At 55.2% G+C, this 21,302-nt stretch overlaps 2 protein-coding genes across 2 annotated transcripts in view; one reads left to right on the forward strand and one right to left on the reverse strand.

The window, feature by feature from the left end:
• The window catches only part of LOC139235703 (proline-rich protein 36-like), a 57,946-nt gene that overhangs the window by 17,888 nt on the left and 18,756 nt on the right, over positions 1 to 21,302 (reverse strand). The window contains exon 5 of the mRNA XM_070866743.1: positions 20,923 to 21,032. Within this exon, the coding sequence (XP_070722844.1) occupies positions 20,923 to 21,032 (110 nt within the window). The remainder of the gene's footprint in view (positions 1 to 20,922; positions 21,033 to 21,302) is intronic.
• On the forward strand, positions 6,674 to 7,787 carry LOC139235286 (uncharacterized; the record flags this gene model as incomplete). The annotated part of the gene is made up of 3 exons (XM_070866428.1): positions 6,674 to 6,720; positions 6,914 to 6,960; positions 7,342 to 7,787. Coding segments are annotated over 3 exons (540 nt in total), but the record flags the coding sequence as incomplete, so codon positions are not given.

A 21,302-nucleotide genomic window follows, 5' to 3' on the forward strand; every position in this document is an offset into this window, starting at 1 on the left:
GTGTTGCTGGAGCTGCAACTCATCCAGGCAAGTGGGGAGAGTGTTGTGGATGCCAAGTCTGAGTATATTCAAGGCTGAGATCGATAGATATTTGGACTCTCGGGGAATCAAGGGATCATGGAGATCGGGTGGGAAGGTGGAGTTGAGTTCGCAGTCATTTCCGGAGCGGTAATGGAGGTTTATTTGGTAGGGGTGGGGTTCTGGGGCAGTGATGGGAGTTTGTACGATTTTCTAGGGGCAGTGACGGCAGTTTATTGTGGGGTGTTTATAAGGTTTTTCCGGGGCAGTAATTGGGGTTTATATGAATTTCCAGGGGCAGTAATGGGGGTTTATCTGGGAGATTTATAGCATTTCATAGGGGCAGTAATTGGGGTTTATATGAATTTCCAGGGGCAGTAATGGGGGTTTATCTGGGAGATTTATAGCATTTCATAGGGGCAGTAATTGGGGTTTATATGAATTTCCAGGGGCAGTAATGGGGGTTTATCTGGGAGATTTATAGCATTTCATAGGGGCAGTAATTGGGGTTTATATGAATTTCCAGGGGCAGTAATGGGGGTTTATCTGGGAGATTTATAGCATTTCATAGGGGCAGTAATTGGGGTCCAATTAAATATTGGGAAGACCGAATTCAGTCCCTGCCACAAACTGCATTACCTACCCCATCCCTCCCCCCAACTTCTGTCGGAGGCTGAACCAGACTGTTCGCAACCTGGGTGTTAAATTTGACCCGGAAATGAGCTTCCAACCAAGACTGCCTATTTCCGCCTCTGTAACATCGCCCGTCTCCGTCCCTGCCTCAGCTCTTCCACTGCCTTTGTTACCTCCGGACTTGACTATTCCAACGCACTCCTGGCTGGTCCCCACATTCTACCCGACGTAAACTCGAGGTGATCCAAAACTTGTCCGAACTCGCACCGAGCCCCGCTCACCCATCACCCCCTGTGCTCACTGCCCCGTGTCCTAACTCACACCCAGTCCCGCTCACCCATCACCCCCTGTGCTCACTGCCCCGTGTCCTAACTCACACCGAGTCCCGCTCACCCATCACCCCCTGTGCTCACTGCCCCGTGTCCTAACTCACACCCAGTCCCGCTCACCCATCACCCCCTGTGCTCACTGCCCTGTGTCCTAACTCGCACCCAGTCCCGCTCACCCATCACCCCCTGTGCTCGCTGACCCCGTGTCCTAACTCACACCCAGTCCCGCTCACCCATCACCCCCTGGGAGATTTATAGCATTTCATAGGGGCAGTAATTGGGGTTTATATGAATTTCCAGGGGCAGTAATGGGGGTTTATCTGGGAGATTTATAGCATTTCATAGGGGCAGTAATTGGGGTTTATATGAATTTCCAGGGGCAGTAATGGGGGTTTATCTGGGAGATTTATAGCATTTCATAGGGGCAGTAATTGGGGTTTATATGAATTTCCAGGGGCAGTAATGGGGGTTTATCTGGGAGATTTATAGCATTTCATAGGGGCAGTAATTGGGGTTTATATGAATTTCCAGGGGCAGTAATGGGGGTTTATCTGGGAGATTTATAGCATTTCATAGGGGCAGTAATTGGGGTTTATATGAATTTCCAGGGGCAGTAATGGGGGTTTATCTGGGAGATTTATAGCATTTCATAGGGGCAGTAATTGGGGTCCAATTAAATATTGGGAAGACCGAATTCAGTCCCTGCCACAAACTGCATTACCTACCCCATCCCTCCCCCCAACTTCTGTCGGAGGCTGAACCAGACTGTTCGCAACCTGGGTGTTAAATTTGACCCGGAAATGAGCTTCCAACCAAGACTGCCTATTTCCGCCTCTGTAACATCGCCCGTCTCCGTCCCTGCCTCAGCTCTTCCACTGCCTTTGTTACCTCCGGACTTGACTATTCCAACGCACTCCTGGCTGGTCCCCACATTCTACCCGACGTAAACTCGAGGTGATCCAAAACTTGTCCGAACTCGCACCGAGCCCCGCTCACCCATCACCCCCTGTGCTCACTGCCCCGTGTCCTAACTCACACCCAGTCCCGCTCACCCATCACCCCCTGTGCTCACTGCCCCGTGTCCTAACTCACACCCAGTCCCGCTCACCCATCACCCCCTGTGCTCACTGCCCCGTGTCCTAACTCACACCCAGTCCCGCTCACCCATCACCCCCTGTGCTCACTGCCCTGTGTCCTAACTCGCACCCAGTCCCGCTCACCCATCACCCCCTGTGCTCGCTGACCCCGTGTCCTAACTCACACCCAGTCCCGCTCACCCATCACCCCCTGTGCTCACTGCCCCCGTGTCCTAACTCGCACCGAGTCCCGCTCACCCATCACCCCCTGTGCTCACTGCCCCGTGTCCTAACTCACACCCAGTCCCACTCACCCATCACCCCCTGTGCTCACTGACCCGTGTCCTAACTTACACCCAGTCCCACTCACCCATCACCCTCTGTGCTCACTGCCCCGTGTCCTAACTCGCACCAAGTCCCGCTCACCCATCACCCCCTGTGCTCACTGCCCCGTGTCCTAACTCGCACCGAGTCCCGCTCACCCATCACCCCCTGTGCTCGCTGACCCCGTGTCCTAACTCGCACCGAGTCCCGCTCACCCATCACCCCCTGTGCTCACTGCCCCGTTTCCTAACTCACACCCAGTCCCGCTCACCCATCACCCCCTGTGCTCGCTGACCCCGTGTCCTAACTCGCACCGAGTCCCGCTCACCCATCACCCCCTGTGCTCACTGCCCCGTGTCCTAACTCGCACCCAGTCCCACTCACCCATCACCCCCTGTGCTCACTGACCCCGTGTCCTAACTCACACCGAGTCCCACTCACCCATCACCCCCTGTGCTCACTGCCCCGTGTCCTAACTCACACCGAGTCCCACTCACCCATCACCCCCTGTGCTCACTGCCCCGTGTCCTAACTCACACCGAGTCCCGCTCACCCATCACCCCCTGTGCTCAATGCCCCGTGTCCTAACTCACACCCAGTCCCGCTCACCCATCACCCCCTGTGCTCACTGCCCCGTGTCCTAACTCACACCCAGTCCCGCTCACCCATCACCCCCTGTGCTCACTGCCCCGTGTCCTAACTCGCACCCAGTCCCGCTCACCCATCACCCCCTGTGCTCACTGCCCCGTGTCCTAACTCGCACCCAGTCCCGCTCACCCATCACCCCCTGTGCTCACTGCCCCGTGTACTAACTCGCACCCAGTCCCACTCACCCATCACCCCCTGTGCTCGCTGACCCCGTGTCCTAACTCGCACCGAGTCCCGCTCACCCATCACCCCCTGTGCTCGCTGACCCCGTGTCCTAACTCGCACCCAGTCCCGCTCACCCATCACCCCCTGTGCTCGCTGCCCCGTGTCCTAACTCGCACCCAGTCCCACTCACCCATCACCCCCTGTGCTCGCTGCCCCGTGTCCTAACTCGCACCGAGCCCCGCTCACCCATCAACCCCTGTGCTCGCTGACCCCGTGTCCTAACTCGCACCCAGTCCCGCTCACCCATCACCCCCTGTGCTCACTGCCCCGTGTCCTAACTCGCACCCAGTCCCACTCACCCATCACCCCGTGCTCACTGCCCCGTGTCCTAACTCGCACCCAGTCCCACTCACCCATCACCCCCTGTGCTCGCTGACCCCGTGTCCTAACTCGCACCCAGTCCCGCTCATCCATCACCCCCTGTGCTCACTGCCCCGTGTCCTAACTCGCACCCAGTCCCGCTCACCCATCACCCCCTGTGCTCACTGCCCAGTGTCCTAACTCGCACCGAGTTCCACTCACCCATCACCCCCTGTGCTCGCTGCCCTGTGTCCTAACTCACACCGAGTCCCGCTCACCCATCACCCCCTGTGCTCGCTGACCTACATTGGCTCCCGGTTAAGCAACGCCTCGATTTCAAAATTCTCATCCTCGTTTACAAATCCCTCCAGCCCCTCACCCTTCGCTATCTCTGTAACCTCCTCCAGCCCCAAGACCCCTCCCTATCTCTAACCTCCTCCAGCCCTACACCCCTCCCTATCTCTGTAACCCCCTCCAGCCCCGACACCCCTCCCTATCTCTGTAACCCCCTCCAGCCCCTACACCCCTCCCTATCTCTGTAACCCCCTCCAGCCCCTACACCCCTCCCTATCTCTGTAACCCCCTCCAGCCCCTACACCCCTCCCTATCTCTGTAACCTCCTCCAGCCCCTACACCCCTCCCTATCTCTGTAACCCCCTCCAGCCCCTACACCCCTCCCTATCTCTGTAACCCCCTCTAGCCCCTACACCCCTCCCTATCTCTGTAACCCCCTCTAGCCCCTACACCCCTCCCTATCTCTGTAACCCCCTCCAGTCTCTACACCCCTCCCTATCTCTGTAACCCCCTCCAGCCTACACCCCTCCCTATCTCTGTAACCCCCTCCAGCCCCTCCCTATCTCTGTAACCCCTCCAGCCCCTCCCTATCTCTGTAACCCCCTCCAGCCCCTCCCTATCTCTGTAACCCCCTCCAGCCCTCCCTATCTCTGTAATCTCCTCCAACCCCACAACCCCACCCCCCCCCCCGAGATGTCTGCGCTCCTCCAATTCTGCCCCCGAGCATCCCCGATTATAATCGCTCCACCATCGGTGGCCGTGCCTTCTGTTGCCTGGGCCCCAAGCTCTGGAACTCCCTCCCTAAACCTCTCCACCTCTCTCTCCTCCTTCAAGATGCCTCTTAAAACCGACCTCTATGACCCATTTTTTAGTCACCTGCCCTAATTTGGCACGCTGCCAAATATTTTTTGGTCTTCTAACGCTTCTGTGAATTGCCATGAGAGGCTTTACTACGTTAAATGCGCGATGTAAATAAAAGTGTTTGTTTTATTTGGAGGATTTATAGGGTTTTCAAGGGGCAGTAATGGGGGATTATTGTGGGGGGGGGGGGGTTATAGGTTTTTTTTTTAGGGGCAGCAATGGGGGGGGCGCTTACAGGGACACTGCATTGCTCGCTCTCCCCCCCCGCCTCTCTCTCTCTCATTGCCTCACATGCTCTCTTCCTCCCTCTATCTCCACCCTCACACCCTCCCTCTCTCCATCCCTGCCTCTAGCCCCTCCCCCTCTCACACCTCCCCACCCCTCTCTCTCCCTTCCCCCTCCCCCACCCTAGCCCCCTCCCCTCTCCCACCCTAGCCCCCTCCCCTCCGCCCCCCTCAGCCCTTCTCCTCCACCCCCCCGCCCAGCCCCTCTCTCCCCCCCCCCCCCGCCCAGCCCCTCTCCCTGCACTATAGCCCCTCTCTCTCCCTCCTTCCCTAGCCGCCCCCCCCCCCTCCCCAGTATCCATCCCTCATTGCGAGAGGGATGGAGTACAAAAGCAGGGAGGTCCTGCTGCAACTGTACAGGGTATTGGTGAGGCCGCACCTGGAGTACTGCGTGCAGTTTTGGTCACCTTACTTAAGGAAGGATATACTGGCTTTGGAGGGGGTACAGAGACGATTCACTCGGCTGATTCCGGAGATGAGGGGGTTACCTTATGATTGATAGATTGAGTAGACTGGGTCTTTACTCGTCAGAAGGATGAGGGGTGATCTTATAGAAACATTTAAAATAATGAAAGGGATAGACAAGATAGAAGCAGAGAGATTGTTTCCACTGGTCGGGGAGACTAGAACTAGGGGGCACAGCCTCAAAATACGGGGGAGCCAATTTAAAACCGAGTTGAGAAGGAATTTCTTCTCCCAGAGGGTTGTGGATCTGTGGAATTCTCTGCCCAAGGAAGCAGTTGAGGCTAGCTCATTGAATGTATTCAAGTCACAGATAGATAGATTTTTAAGCAATAAGAGAATTAAGGGTTACGGGGAGCGGGCGGGTAAGTGGAGCTGAGTCCACGGCCAGATCAGCCATGATCTTGTTGAATGGCGGAGCAGGCTCGAGGGGCTAGATGGCCTACTCCTGTTCCTAATTCTTATGTTCGATGTTCTTATCTCCCCCCCGCCCCACAACAGCCCGTCTCCCTCCCTCTCCCCACACCCCCTCTCTCACCCCCCTCCTCTCCCTAGCCCCTCTCTCCATCCCCAACACCTCTGTCCCTTCCCACCAACCCCTCTCTCGCTCACACCCTTGCCCTCCCCCCAGCTCCTCCGCCACCCCCAGCCCCTCTCCCTCGCCCCAGCTTCTCCCCACCCAGCCCCTCTCCCTCCCTCTCAGTCCCCCACCCCGCGCCTCTCCCTCCCTCCCTTTCTTCCCCCCTCCGCCCCCAGCCCCTCTCAGTCCCCCACCCCAGCCCCTCGCTCCCTCTCCCCCCCCGGCCCTCTACCCACAGCCCCTCCCCTCCCTCACCTCTCTTCTCCCCCCCCCCCCCCACAGCCACTCCCTCGCCCCTCCCGTGTCCCCCACTCCCCTCTCTCCCCTCCCCAAATCCCCTCTCTCACCCTCCACCCATGCCCCTCTCTCCCCTCCCCCAATCCCCTCTCCACCCCCACAGATCCTCTCTCCCCATCTCCCCACCCTCCCCAGCCCCCTCTCCCTCCCTCCCCCACTTCCCTCTCCCCAGCCCCCTCTCCCTCCCTATCTCCCTCGCCCCCAGCCTCCCCCTCCCCTCTCCCTAGCCCCCTCCCCCTTCCCACTCTTGCTCCCCCTCCTGCTCCCTATCTCCCCCCCCCTCCCTATCTCCCACCTCCCTCTCCCCCAGGCTCCCCCTCCTCTCCCCCAGGCTCCCCCTCCCCTCTCCCTAGCCCCCCCTCCCCTCTCCCTAGCCCCCTCCCCCCCACTCTCCCCACTCTCCCCCACCTCCCCTACCCACTCTCCCCCACCTCCCCTCCCCACTCTCCCCCACCTCCCCTCCCCACTCTCCCCCACCTCTCCTCCCCACTCTCCCCCACCTCCCCCAAAGCCCCTCGCCCTCCCTATCTCCCCCCCCCCAGCCCCCTCTCCCTCCCTATCTCCCCCTCTCCCCTCCCACCTCCCTGCCCCTCCCCCACCTCCCTCTCCCCAGCCCCCTCTCCCCTCCCTATCTCCTTGCCTCCCCCCAGCCCCCTCTCCCTCCCTATCTCCCCCTCCCACCTCCCTATCTCCTTGCCCCCCCCCACACCTCCCTCTCCCCAGCCCCCTCTCCCTCCCTATCTCCCCTCCCACCTCCCTATCTCCTTGCCCCCCCCAGCCCCCTCCCTCCCTCCCTCCCTATCTCCTTGCCCCCCCCCAGCCCCCTCCCTCCCTATCTTCCCTAGTCCCCTCTCCCCTCCCACCTCCCTATCTCCCTCCCCCCAGCACCCTCCCTCCCTATCTTCCCTATCTCCCCAGCCCCCTCCCTCCCTATCTTCCCTATCTCCCCAGCCCCCTCCCTCCCTATCTTCCCTATCTCTCCAGCCCCCTCTCCCCTCCCACCTACCTATCTCCCTCCCCCCAGCCCCCTCCCTCCCTATCTCCCCCAGCCCCCTCACCCCTCCCAATCTCCTTCCCCCCAGCCCCCCCACCTCCCTATCTCCTTCCCCCCAGCAGCCCCCCATCTCCCTCCCCCCCACCTCCCTCTCCCCAGCACCTCCCTCCCCCCAGCCCCCTCTCCCTCCCTATCTCCCCCCCCACCTCCCTCTCCCCAGCCCCCTCCCTATCTCCCCCTCTCCCCTCCCACTTCCCTATCTCCTTCCCCCAAGCCCCCCCCCCACCTCCCTCCCCCCAGCCCCCTCTCCCTCCTCCCTCCCCCCCAGCCCCCTCTCCCTCCCTATCTCCCCCCCCACCTCCTCCCTCTCCCCTATATCCCCCCAGCCCCCTCTCCCTCCCTATCTCCCTCCCCCCAGCCCCCTCTCCCTCCCTATCTCCCCCCCCACCTCCCTCTCCCCAGCCCCCTCCCTATCTCCCCCTCTCCCCTCCCTATCTCCTTCCCCCCAGCCCCCCCCCCACCTCCCTCCTCCCTCCCCCCAGCCCCCTCTCCCTAACCCCAGCCCCCTCTCCATCCCTACCTCCCCCCCCACCTCCTCCCTCTCCCTATATTCCCCCAGCCCCCTCTCCCTCCCCCACCTCCCTCTCCCTCCCTATCTTCCCTATCTCCCTCCCTCCCCCATCTCCCCAGCCCCCTCCCCCATCTCCCTCTCCCCAGCACCTCCCTATCTCCCCCCCCCAGCCCCCTCTCCCTCCCTATCTCCTTCCCCCCAGCCCCCCCACCTCCCTCCCCCCCAGCCCCCTCTCCCTCCCCACCTCCCTCTCCCTCCCCACCTCCCTCTCCCCCAGCCTCCCTCTCCCTCCCCCAAGCCCCCTCTCCCTCCCTATCTCCTTCCCCCCAGCCCCCCCCACCTCCCTCTCCCCAGCACCTCCCTCCCCCCAGCCCCCTCCCTCCCTATCTCCCCCCCCACCTCCCTCTCCCCAGCCCCCTCCCTATCTCCCCCTCTCCCCTCCCTATCTCCTTCCCCCCAGTCGCCCCCCCACCTCCCTCCCCCCCCCCAGCCCCCTCTCCCTCCTCCCTCCCCCCAGCCCCCTCTCCCTCCTCCCTCCCCCCAGCCCCCTCTCCATCCCTATCTCCCCCCCCACCTCCTCCCTCTCCCTATAATCCCCCAGCCCCCTTCCCCCAGCCCCCTCTCCCTCCCTATCTCACCCCCCCCACCTCCTCCCTCTCCCTATCTCCCTCCCCCAGCCCCCTCTCCCTCCCCCACCTCCCTCTCCCCCAGCTTCCCTCTCCCAAGCCCCCTCTCCCTCCCTATCTTCCCTATCTCCCTCCCTCCCCCATCTCCCCAGCCCCCTCCCCCATCTCCCCAGCCCCCTCCCCCATCTCCCTCTCCCCAGCACCTCCCTATCTCCCCCCCCCAGCCCCCTCTCCCTCCCTATCTCCTTCCCCCCAGCCCCCCCACCTCCCTCCCCCCCAGCCCCCTCTCCCTCCCTATCTCCCTCCCCCCAGCCCCCTCTCCCTCCCCCACCTCCCTTCCCCCAGCCTCCCTCTCCCTCCCCCAAGCCCCCTCTCCCTCCCTCCTTCCCCCCAGCCCCCCCCCCACCTCCCTCTCCCCAGCATCTCCCTCCCCCCCAGCCCCCTCCCTCCCTATCTCCCCCCCCCCACCTCCCTCTCCCCAGCCCCCTCCCTATCTCCTTCCCCCCAGCACCCCCCCACCTCCCTCCCCCCAGCCCCCTCTCCCTCCCTATCTCCCCCCCACCTCCTCCCTCTCCCTCTCTCCCTCCCCCAGCCCCCTCTCCCTCCCCCACCTCCCTCTCCCAAGCCCCCTCTCCCTCCCCCAAGCCCCCTCTCCCTCCCTATCTCCCTCCCCCCCCCTCCCTATCTTCCCTATCTCCCTCCCCCATCTCCCCAGCCCCCTCCCCATCTCCCTCTCCCCAGCACCTCCCTATCTCCCCCCCCCAGCCCCCTCTCCCTCCCTATCTCCTTCCCCCAGCCCCCCCCAACTCCCTCCCCCCCAGTCCCCTCTCCCTCCCTCCCTATCTCCCCCCCACCTCCTCCCTCTCCCTATCTCCCCCCCCAGCCCCCTCTCCCTCCCTATCTCCTTCCCCCCAGTCCCCCCCACCTCCCTCCCCCCCTCTCCCTCCCTATCTCCCCCTCCCCCCTCTCCCCTCTCCCTCCCTACCTCCCCCCCCACCTCCCTCCCCCCCTCTCCCTCCCTATCTCCCCCCTCTCCCTCCCTACCTCCCCCCCACCCACTTCCCTCCCCCTCCCTATCTCCCTCCCCTCCCCCTCTCACCAGGGCTGGCTGCTGGGGGTGAGCATTGACGCGGCTCCCCGGGCCCGGGGCCTGTGCGGGGTGTCGGTGCGGGGCGGGGTGAGGTGGGCGGGGTAGCGGCCGGGTCCCCGGGGTGTGCCGGAGCCGGAGCCGGTGCCGGTGCCGGTGCCGATGGCCCGCTGGGTGATCTCTCGGTGTCCCTCTGTCCCTCTCTCTGTGTCTCTCACTCCGCCGCCGCCGCCGCCATCTTGCCGCCTCTCTGAAGCCCCGCCCCTCCCCGCTCTCCACCAATCACAGCCCGAGCTCACAGCCCACACTCAGAGACAATCCCAGAGTCTCAAACCCCCCAAATATATAAACCCCAATAAACCCCCAAATATATAAACCCCAATAAACCCCCAAATATATAAACCCCAATAAACCCCCAAATATATAAACCCCAATAAAACCCCCCAAATATATAAACCCCCAAATATATAAACCCCAATAAACCCCCAAATATATAAACCCCAATAAACCCTCAAATATATAAACCCCAATAAACCCCCAAATATATAAACCCCAATAACCCCCCAAATATATAAACCCCAATAAACCCCAATATATAAACCCCAATAAACCCCCAAATATATAAACCCCCAATAAACCCCCAAATATATAAACCCCAATATATAAACCCCAATAAACCCCCAAATATATAAACCCCCAAATATATAAACCCCAATAAACCCTATAAACCCCCAGATATATAAACCCCAATAAACCCAATAACCCCCCAAATATATAAACCCCAATAAACCCCCAAATATATAAACCCCAATAAACCCCCAAATATATAAACCCAGATATATAAACCCCAATAAACCCCCAAATATATAAACCCCAATAACCCCTATAAACCCCCAGATATATAAACCCCCAAATATATAAACCCCCAATAAACCCTATAAACCCCCAAATATATAAACCCCCAATAAACTCTATAAACCCCCAATAAACACTATAAACCCCCAAATATATAAACCCCAATAAACCCTATAAACCCCCAAATATATAAACCCCCAATAAACCATATAAACCCCCAAATATATAAACCCCCAATAAACCCTATAAACCCCCAAATATATAAACCCCCAATAAACCCTATAAACCCCCAAATATATAAACCCCCAATAAACCCTATAAACCCCCAAATATATAAACCCCCAATAAACCCTATAAACCCCCAAATATATATACCCCCAATAAACCCTATAAACCCCAAATATATAAACCCCCAATAAACCCTATAAACCCCAAATATATAAACCCCCAATAAACCCTATAAACCCCCAAATATATAAACCCCAATAAACCCTATAAACCCCCAAATATATAAACCCCCAGATATATAAACCCTATAAACCCCCAAATATATAAACCCCAATAAACCCCCAAATATATAAACCCCAATAAACCCTATAAACCCCCAAATATATAAACCCCAATAAACCCTATAAACCCCCAAATATATAAACCCCCTAGATATATAAACCCCAATAAACCCCCAAATATATAAACCCCAATAAACCCTATAAACCCCCAAATATATAAACCCCCAGATATATAAACCCCAAATATATAAACCCCAATAAACCCTATAAACCCCCAAATATATAAACCCCCAGATATATAAACCCCAATAAACCCTATAAACCCCCAGATATATAACCCCCAATAAACCCTATAAACCCCCAGATATATAACCCCCAATAAACCCTATAAACCCCCAAATATATAAACCCCAATAAACCTTATAAACCCCCAAATATATAAACCCCAATAAACCCTATAAACCGCCAAATATATAAACCCCAATAAACCCCCAAATATATAAACCCCAATAAACCCTATAAACCCCCAAATATATAAACCCCAATAAACCCTATAACCCCCAAATATATAAACCCTATAAACCCCCAAATATATAAACCCCAATAAACCCCCAAATATATAAACTCCAATAAACCCTATAACCCCCCAAATATATAAACCCTATAAACCCCCAAATATATAAACCCCAATAACCCCCAAATATATAAACCCAATAAACCCCCAAATATATAAACCCTATAAACCCCCAGATATATAAACCCTATAAACCCCCAATATATAAACCCTATAACCCCCCACATATATAAACCCTATAAACCCCCAAATATATAAACCCTATAACCCCCAAATATATAAACCCTATAACCCCCACATATATAAACTCTATAAACCCCCAGATATATAAACCCTATAACCCCTCCAAATATATAAACCCTATAAACCCCCAGATATATAAACCCCAATAAATCCTATAAACCCCTAAATATATAAACCCCAATAAACCCCCAAATATATAAACCCCTATCACCCCAAGTATATAAACCCCAATAAACCCCCAGATATATAAACCCCAATAAACCCTATAAACCCCCATATATATAAACCCCAATAAACCCCCAGATATATAAACCCCCAGATATATAAACCCCAATAAACCCTATAAACCCCCAGATATATAAACCCCAGATATATAAACCCCAATAAACCCCCAGATATATAAACCCCAAGATATAGAAACCCCAATAAACCCCCAGATATATAAACCCCAATAAACCCCCCAGATATATAAACCCCAATAAACCCTATAAACCCCCAGATATATAAACCCCAATAAACCCCCAGATATATAAACCCCAATAAACCCTATAAACCCCAGATATATAAACCCCAATAAACCCCGATATATAAACCCCAATAAACCCCAGATATATAAACCCCAATAAACCCCCAGATATATAAACCCCAATAATCCCCAGATATATAAACCCCAATAAACCCCAGATATATAAACCCCAATAAACCCTATAAACCCCAGATATATAAACCCTATAAACCCCCAGATATATACACCCCAATAAACCCTATAAACCCCAATAAACCCCCAGATTATATAATCCCCAATAAATCCCCAGATATATAAACCCCAATAAACCCTATAAACCTCCAGATATATAAACCCCAATAAACCCTATAAACCCCCAGATATATAAACCCCAATAAACCCTATAAACCCCTAGATATATAAACCCAATAAACCCCCAGATATATCAACCCCCAGACATACACCCTATCACTAACCCTAGAAAGTGCTATTAAACCCCCCAGATATATAAATTCACATCATTGCCCCTGGAAAATCCTATAAATCACCTTTACTACCCCTAGAGGGGAGAAAGAGACAGTGACAGAGAGAGCGAGAGGCAGGGGACAATGAGAGTGAGAGAGTGAGAGCGAAAGAGAGAGAGAGAAAGAGAGAGAGAGACGCGACAGTGAGAGTGAGAGAGCGAGAGACACAGAGAGCAAGTGAGCGAGAGACACAGAGAGAGAGCGAGAGAGCGAGAGAGACAGAGAGAGAGCGAGAGAGAGAGACAGGACAGAGACAGAGAGAGAGGGACAGGACAGTGAGAGTGAGAGAGAGTGAGAGAGAGACGGGACAATGAGAGTGAGAGAGAGACAGAGAGACAGAGGTAGTGTGAAAGACATCGAGAGAGAGAGAGAAAAAGAGACACAGAGACAGAGGGACAGACAGACAGAGAAAGAGAGAGGGACAGAGAGCGAGAGAAAGAGAGAGGGAAGGAAAGAGGTAGAGAGAGGGACAGAGAGCGAGAGAAAGAGGGAAGGAAAGAGAGGGACGAGACTGAGCGAGACGGAGAGCGGGCAAACGAGAGAGAGCTGGAGAGACAGAGAAAGGGGCAGAGAAAGAGACAGTGCGAGGGAGAGACAGAGAGAGGGAGAGAGAGTGAGTGGGGGGGGAAGAGAGAGAGAGAGAGGGACGGAGGGTGCAGAGAGAGAGAGACAGTGAGAGAGAGCGGGACAGAGAGAGAGAGACAGAGAGAGCGGGACAGAAAGAGACAGAGGGAGACAGAAAGCAAGACAGAGACAATTGCGTTTCTTGTCCAGCTGAATTGTACTCTGTGAATTCTCACTGGCTCGCTTTTATCGACACCAACACCGTGGCTGCCCGTGCTGGGAAAGATCGCACCCCCACACCTACGCAGCGAAGAAGCAGTCTCCAGAGAATACAAGCCCTACACCAGCAAAGGCCGACTGAAACAACCTACCACCAACCCGTCTCCAATCTGGAGGCCATTCTGGACCGGTGCCGAAACCCTTCAGCGATCTCCCCTCAGCCTCGATGACCGACAGCGAAATGATTGGAAGAACTGCGACATAGGGAATGGAATCCTGATAGAGAGACCCCACCCCGCCCACGGTACAACCTGAAGGATCAAACCTTCCTCACAAACAGTGGACAACCATCGACCGCCTCGGAACATGGTCCCGGTCGATGCTGCCAGCTTCTCCGTAGGAGGAAGATTAAAGCCTCCCCATCTTCCGACTGCGGAGCTCCCAATCAGACCCTGGAGCACATCATCGAGCACTGCCCTCGGAGGGAAGTCACAGGCAGCTACAGGATATCCACGCTGTTACACCGGGAGCTTTGGTCTGGATATCTGACTTGAGATATTGACGTTTGATTTGCTACTGCCATACGCAAGAAACAGGCCAATGGGCCCAACCAGGCCATGCTCCACTCGAGCATCCTCCCGTCTTTCCCCATCTATCCCCATAGCCTTCTATTCCTGTCTCCCTCATGTGTTTATTCCAGCCTCCCGTTAAGTATATCAATACTATTCATAGAAACATAGAAAATAGGTGCAGGAGGAGGCCATTCGGCCCTTCGAGCCTGCACCTCCATTCAATAAGATCATGGCTGATCATTCACCTCAGTACCCCTTTCCTGCTTTCTCTCCATACCCCTTGATCCCTTTAGCCATAAAGGGCCAAATCTAACTCCCTCTTGAATACATCCAACGAACTGGCGTCAACAACTCTCTGAACCTCTCCCTGTGGCGGCGAGTTCCACATTCTCACCCCTCTCTGGGTAAAGAAGTTTCTCCTGAATTCCCCATTGGATTACTTGCTGACGATCTTATACCGATGGCCTCTAGTTATGTTCTTCCCCACAAGTGGAAACATTCTCTCTGTATCCGCTCTATCAAAACCTTTCATCGTTTTAAAGACCCCTATTATGTCACGCCTCAGCCTTCTCGTTTCAGGAGAGGATATTTCCACTCGTAAGGGAAACTAAAATTAGGGGACATCGTCTTAGAATAAGGGGCCGCCCATTTAAAACTGAGATGAGGAGGAATTTCTTCTCTCGGAGGGTTGTAAATCTGTGGAATTCTCTGCCCCAGAGAGCTGTGGAGGCTGGGTCATTGAATATATTTAAGGCGGAGATAGACAGATTTTTGAGCGATAAGGGAGTGAAGGGTTATGGGGAGCGGGCGGGTAAGTGGAGCTGAGTCCATGATCGGATCAGCCATGATCGTATTAAATGGCGGAGCAGGTTCGAGGGGCCGAATGGCCGACTCCTGCTCCTATTTCTTATGTTCTTAAAAGAGACCCAGCTTGTTCATCCTCTTCTGATAGGTATACCCTCGCATTTCTGGGATTATCCTTGTAACTCTTCTCTGCATCCTCTCCAGTGCCTCGATATCCTTTTTATAATAATATGGAGACCAGAACTGTGCACCAAGTGTGGTCTAACCCAGGTATATGGAGACCAGAACTGTACAGTGCTCCAAGTGTGGTCTAACCCAGGTATATGGAGACCAGAACTGTGCACGGTGCTCCCAGTGTGGTCTAACCAAGGTATATGGAGACCAGAACTGTGCGCAGTGCTCCAAGTGTGGTCTAACCCAGGTATATGGAGACCAGAACTGTACACAGTGCTCCAAGTGTGGTCTAACCCAGGTATATGGAGACCAGAACTGTGCACGGTGCTCCAAGTGTGGTCTAACCCTGGTATATGGAGACCAGAACTGTGCGCAGTGCTCCAAGTGTGGTCTAACCCAGGTATATGGAGACCAGAACTGTGCACGGTGCTCCAAGTGTGGTCTAACCCTGGTATATGGAGACCATAACTGTGCACAGTGCTCCAAGTGTGGTCCAACCCAGGTATATGGAGACCAGAACTGTGCACGGTGCTCCAAGTGTGGTCTAACCCAGGTATATGGAGACCAGAACTGTGCACGGTGCTCCAGGTGTGGTCTAACCCAGGTTTGATACAGGTTTAACATAACTTCCCTACTTTTCAGTTCTATGCCTCTAGAAATAAACCCTAGTTCTTGGTTTGCTTTTTTATGGTCTTGCTAGCCTGAGTCACAACTTTTAGTGATTTGAGCTTTTGTACTCCGAGATCCCTTTGTACCTCTGCCCCATTTTGATTCTTATTTGTCAAGTAACACGCGACCTTCCTATTTTCTTCACCAAAATTTAATACCTCACATTTATCTGTGTTGAATTTAATTTGCCAATTATATGCCCATTCTGCAAATTTATTAATGTCATCTTGTGTTTTTGATTCCAAAGTCTAAATCGTTAATATAAATTGTCCCAGCACTGATCCTTGTGGAATACCACTCCCCACCTTCTGCCACAGTGAATAGCTACCCTTTACCCCTACTCTCTGCTTTGTGTCTTTGAAGCCAGCTAGCGATCCATTCTGCTACTTGCTCCGCATTCTCTGACCTTGTTCATCAGTCTATTATGGGGTACTTTATCAATGGCCTTTTGAAAATCTAGATAAATTACATCTACTGTGTCGCCCTTGTCTACTCTCTCTGTTACCTCTTCAAACATTCACTGGAATTCAGAAGAATGAGAGGTGATCTTATCGAAACATATAAGATTATGAGGGAGCTCGTCAAGGTGGATGCAGAGAGGATGTTTCCACTGATGGGGGAGACTAGAACTAGGGGGCATGGTCTCAGAATAAGGGGCCGCCCATTTAAAACTGAGATGAGGAGGAATTTCTTCTCTCGGAGTGTTATAAATCTGTGGAATTCGCTGCCTCAGATAGCTGTAGTAGCTGGGACATTGAATATATTTAAGGCAGAGATAGACAAGATCTTTGAGGGATAAAGGGATAAGGGGTTATGGGGAGCGGGCGGGGAAGTGGACCCGAGTCCATGATCGGATCAGCCATGATCGCATTAAATGGTGGAGCAGGCTCGAGGGGCCGTATTGAAACAGAGAGACATAGAAAATAGGTGCAGGAGTAGGGTCATTCGGCCCTTCGAGCCTGCACCGCCATTCAACAAGATCATGGCTGATCATTCACCCCAGCACCTCACCCCCCCACACCCCCTCCACACCCTCCCAACTCCCTCCCGAACACATCCAATGAACTGGCATCAACAACTCTCCGCGGCAGGGAACCCCACAGGCCAACAACTCCCCGAGTGAAGAGGTCTCGCCCAATCCCAGCCCCAAACAGCCCACCCTACTAGTTTGGCCTACTCCTGCTCCTATTTCTTATGTTCTTGTGAGTTTGGTCAAGCAAGCATTTCCCATTTGAAATCCATGCTGACTATTTATCATTACATTTTTTTGTTTCTCGAGGGGGGGGGGCTGAAATTGGCCACCGCCCGAAACGAGATGCACCTACCGGTTTCGATGCGTTCTGGCCGCTCCCGTGCAGCGGGGCGGGCTATCCCGTCGAAATTTAGCGCTTCGGGGATTTTTTGGGGGGGATCAGATGTGGAGTGGTCTCATCGTGCCAGCGCTGAGCCGGTGACATCATCGCGCTGGCGCGTCTCAACGTTCCCCCCCACCCCCCTTCGGTTAAAGGGGCGGGGCCGCTCCGAACTCTGCCGCAAACTCTGGGCCCGCCCGGGGGCGGCGGGGAAGAGGGGGTTTCGGCCGGGCCAGCCGCCTGGCACCCAAGAAGGAGGGGGGAGGGTTTGCCGGGCTGGCTGTCGGCGGCCCGGGAGGGAGGGGGGGCAGTGCGCCCTCCCGCGGGGCAATTTCCCGAGGCGGGGGCCCCCCGCCAGTGGGTAAGGGGTCAGCGCTTGCACCCCGCGGGGGTCAAACTCGTCACGGAAACCGCTCCAATACTCAGGAAGGGCAATTTCCAAAATGGCGGCCCCTCTGCCATTCCGTGCCGTCCCGTGACCAACGTTTCTGGCAGAGGCCTCACTCGGTTGATTCCGGAGATGAGGGGGTTGACTTACGAGGAAAGGTTGAGGAGGTTGGGCCTCTACTCATTGGAGTTAAGAAGAATGAGAGGTGATCTTATCGAAACGTATCAGATTACGAGGGGGCTCGACAAGGTGGATGCAGAGAGGATGTTCCCACTGATGGGGGAGACTAGAACTAGGGGGCATGGTCTTAGAATAAGGGGCCGCCCATTTAAAACTGAGATGGGGAGCAATTTCTTCTCTCAGAGGGTTGTAAATCTGTGGAATTCTCTGCCCCAGAGAGCTGTGGAGGCTGGGTCATTGAATATATTTAAGGTGGAGATAGACAGATTTTTGAGCGATAAGGGAGTGAAGGGTTATGGGGAGCGGGCGGGGAAGTGGAGCTGAGTCCATGATCAGATCAGCCAAGATCTTATTGAATGGCGGAACAGGCTCGAGGGGCCGAATGGCCGACTCCTGCTCCTATTTCTTGTGTTATGTTCTCATTGGGAGGGGCAATTTCAGCCCGAGATGTTCTTTTGTTTTGTCATTTAGTCGGGATGCATTATTTTTCCTACCACCGGTGTTAAGGCCTCTAGATCCCTGGATGCGTTCTATTTCCCTTCTTAAATACAGGCATCAGCGTTAGCTATCCGTGTTCAGACAGACCCTTGCCCCTCATTGCACCGCGGGGAGGGAAGAGGGGGGGGGGGGGGGGTGAGGGTCTCGATTCAACCTCCCTGTGAAAATTGCTGCTTCTGTCTCAACTTTGTCCCGAGGGGGGCGCCCCCCTCACTCCGGGAGAGGCAAGATCACAAATTATAACTGGAGTTCAACAACTGAGGGAGAGAATGCACGATATACAACACACGGTGCACAGAGTCGGCAGCTGCAAACCAGAGCAACGGCAGGAATTGCGATCCACGACAATCAGCGAGACGTCAAATGTCTTACATCACGAGGAATTAGAACACAAATTTCAGTCATTTTTGATATTTAAGATATAACAAAAAAGAAACAAATTTTCCAGCGCAGGAGGCTATTCAGCCCGTCGAGTCGCGTCCAGCTCTTTGATAATACCAATCAATACCCATCTATCTGACTGACTCGGTCTGGCTTTCCCACATTACAGCAGTGACCACACTCCAAAAAGTACTTCATTGGCTGTAAAGCGCTTTGAGACGTCCGGTTCAACACCGCCTCCAGTGCGCCAGTGCAGCCTTCGGCCGCCTGAGGAAAAGAGTGTTTGAAGTCCAGGCCCTCAAATCCACCACCAAGCTCATGGTCTACAGGGCTGTAGTGATACCCGCCCTCCTGTATGGCTCAGAGACATGGACCATGTACAGTAGACACCTCAAGCCGCTGGAGAAACACCACCAACGCTGTCTCCGCAAGATCCTGCAAATCCCCCGGGAGGACAGACGCACCAACGTTAGCGTCCTCGACCAGGCCCAACATCCCCAGCATCGAAGCACTGACCACACACTCGACCAGCTCCGCTGGGCAGGGCCACATTGTCCGCATGTCCCCAGACACGAGACTCCCCAAAGCAAGCGCTCTACTCGGAACTCCTTCATGGCAAGCGAGCCAAAGGTGGGCAGAGGAAACGTTACAAGGGACCACCCTCAAAGCCTCCCTGATAAAGTGCAACATCCCCACCGACACCTGGGAGTCCCTGGGCCCAAAGACCAGTCCCGCCCTAAGTGGAGGGAGTGCATCCGGGAGGGTGCTGAGCACCTCGAGTCTCGTCGCCGAGAGCGTGCAGAAAGCGAGCGCAGGCAGCGGAAGGAGCGTGCGGCAAACCAGTCCCACCCTCCCCTTCCCTCAACCACTGTCTGTCCCGCCTGTGACAGGGACTGTGGCTCCCGTATTGGACTGTTCAGCCACCTGAGGACTCACTTTTAGCGTGGAAGCAAGTCTTCCTCGACTCCGAGGGACTGCCGATGATGATGGTCGTGAAAGGCGCTATGTAAATGCGAGTCCTTCCTTCTGCAGCCACTTTCGCGTTGCCATGAAGTCCCAGGTCGCTTCCCAGCCAATGAAGTACTTTCTGAAGTGCAGCCGCACGTGTACTGTGGGAGAGGCGGCAGGCAATTTGCGCACAGCAAGCTCCCACAAACGGCACTGCGGCGACGACCAGATAATCTGCTCCAGCGAGGTCGGTGGAGGGATTGCTTGGCCAGGAATATGACCCCGTTGGCACACAGCGACCCTGGACCTGAGCCGGAGGGACCGGAGGTCAAAAGGCCATGTCTGTCCCATGCCAGTGCACCATGGCCTCGTCAGAGAGACAAGCGCCTTGAAATAATAATTGGCTCGAAAAATAAAGAAGCAAATTATTATTCAAATGGGGAGAGATTGCACAGTGCTGTGGTACAGCGGGACCTGGGGGTCCTTGTGGACAAAACACAAAAAGTTACCATGCAGGTACAGCAAGTGATCAGGAAGGCCAATGGAGTGTTGGCCTTTATTGCAAAGGGGGGGGATGGAATATACAGAAGTCCTGCTACAACTATACAGGGTACCTGGAGTACTGCGTAGTGGTCTCCGTATTTAAGGAGGGCTATACCTGCGTTGGAGGCAGTTCAGAGAAGGTTCACTCGGTTGATTCCGGGGATGAGGGGGTTGACTTATGAGGAAAGGTTGAGGAGGTTGGGCCTCTACTCATTGGAGTTCAGAAGAATGAGAGGCGATCTTATCGAAACGTATCAGATTATGAGGGGGCTCGACAAGGTGGATGCAGAGAGGATGTTTCCACTGATGGGGGAGACTAGAACTAGGGGGCATGGTCTTAGAATAAGGGGCCGCCCATTTAGGACGGATATGAGGAGGAATTTCTTCTCTCAGAGGGTTGTAAATCTGTGGAATTCTCTGCCCCAGAGAGCTGTGGAGGCTGGGTCATTGGATATATTTAAGACGGATTTTTGAGCGATAAGTGGAGTGAAGGGTTATGGGGAGCGGGCGGGGAAGTGGAGCTGAGTCCATGATCGGATCAACCATGATCTTATTGAATGGCGGAGCAGGCTCGAGGGGCCGAATGGCCGACTCCTGCTCCTGTTTCTTGTGTTGTCTGGGTCTGCATCTGACCACCCAGGTTCCAGAGGGCGAAACCTCAAGTGTCTGACCCACTCAGTCCGAGTCGATAACTTGTGTTCAGACTGACCCGTCGCCCGATATCAGCCTCCGGTCACTCATCGCGCCACAGGGAGTGGGGGGGGGTGGGGGGCACGATTCTGCATCGAACCGCGTCCCGCGCGGAACTTACACGTGGCGCAGGCTGCTGGCGGGGGCCTGGGACAGCGGTCCTCTCTGGCGGGCGAAGGGCTCATCCCCGCTTCCGGCCTCCTGCGGTCCTCTGTTGGCTGTGGGCACACCCTGAGCGGGAATCAAACACCGGTTAGCACAGGCAGTGCGGCGCTCCCTCAGTACCGCCCCTCCGACAGTGCGGCGCTCCCTCAGTACCGCCCCTCCGACAGTGCGGCACTCTCTCAGTACTGCCCCTCCGACAGTGCGGCGCTCCCTCAGTACTGCCCCTCCGACAGTGCGGCGCTCCCTCAGTACTGCCCCTCTGACAGCGCAGTGCGGCGCTCCCTCAGTACTGCCCCTCCGACAGTGCGGCGCTCCCTCAGTACTGCCCCTCCGACA

The sequence above is a fragment of the Pristiophorus japonicus genome, chromosome 23 (genome assembly GCF_044704955.1).
Source record: "Pristiophorus japonicus isolate sPriJap1 chromosome 23, sPriJap1.hap1, whole genome shotgun sequence".
Classification (NCBI taxonomy): domain Eukaryota; kingdom Metazoa; phylum Chordata; class Chondrichthyes; family Pristiophoridae; genus Pristiophorus; species Pristiophorus japonicus.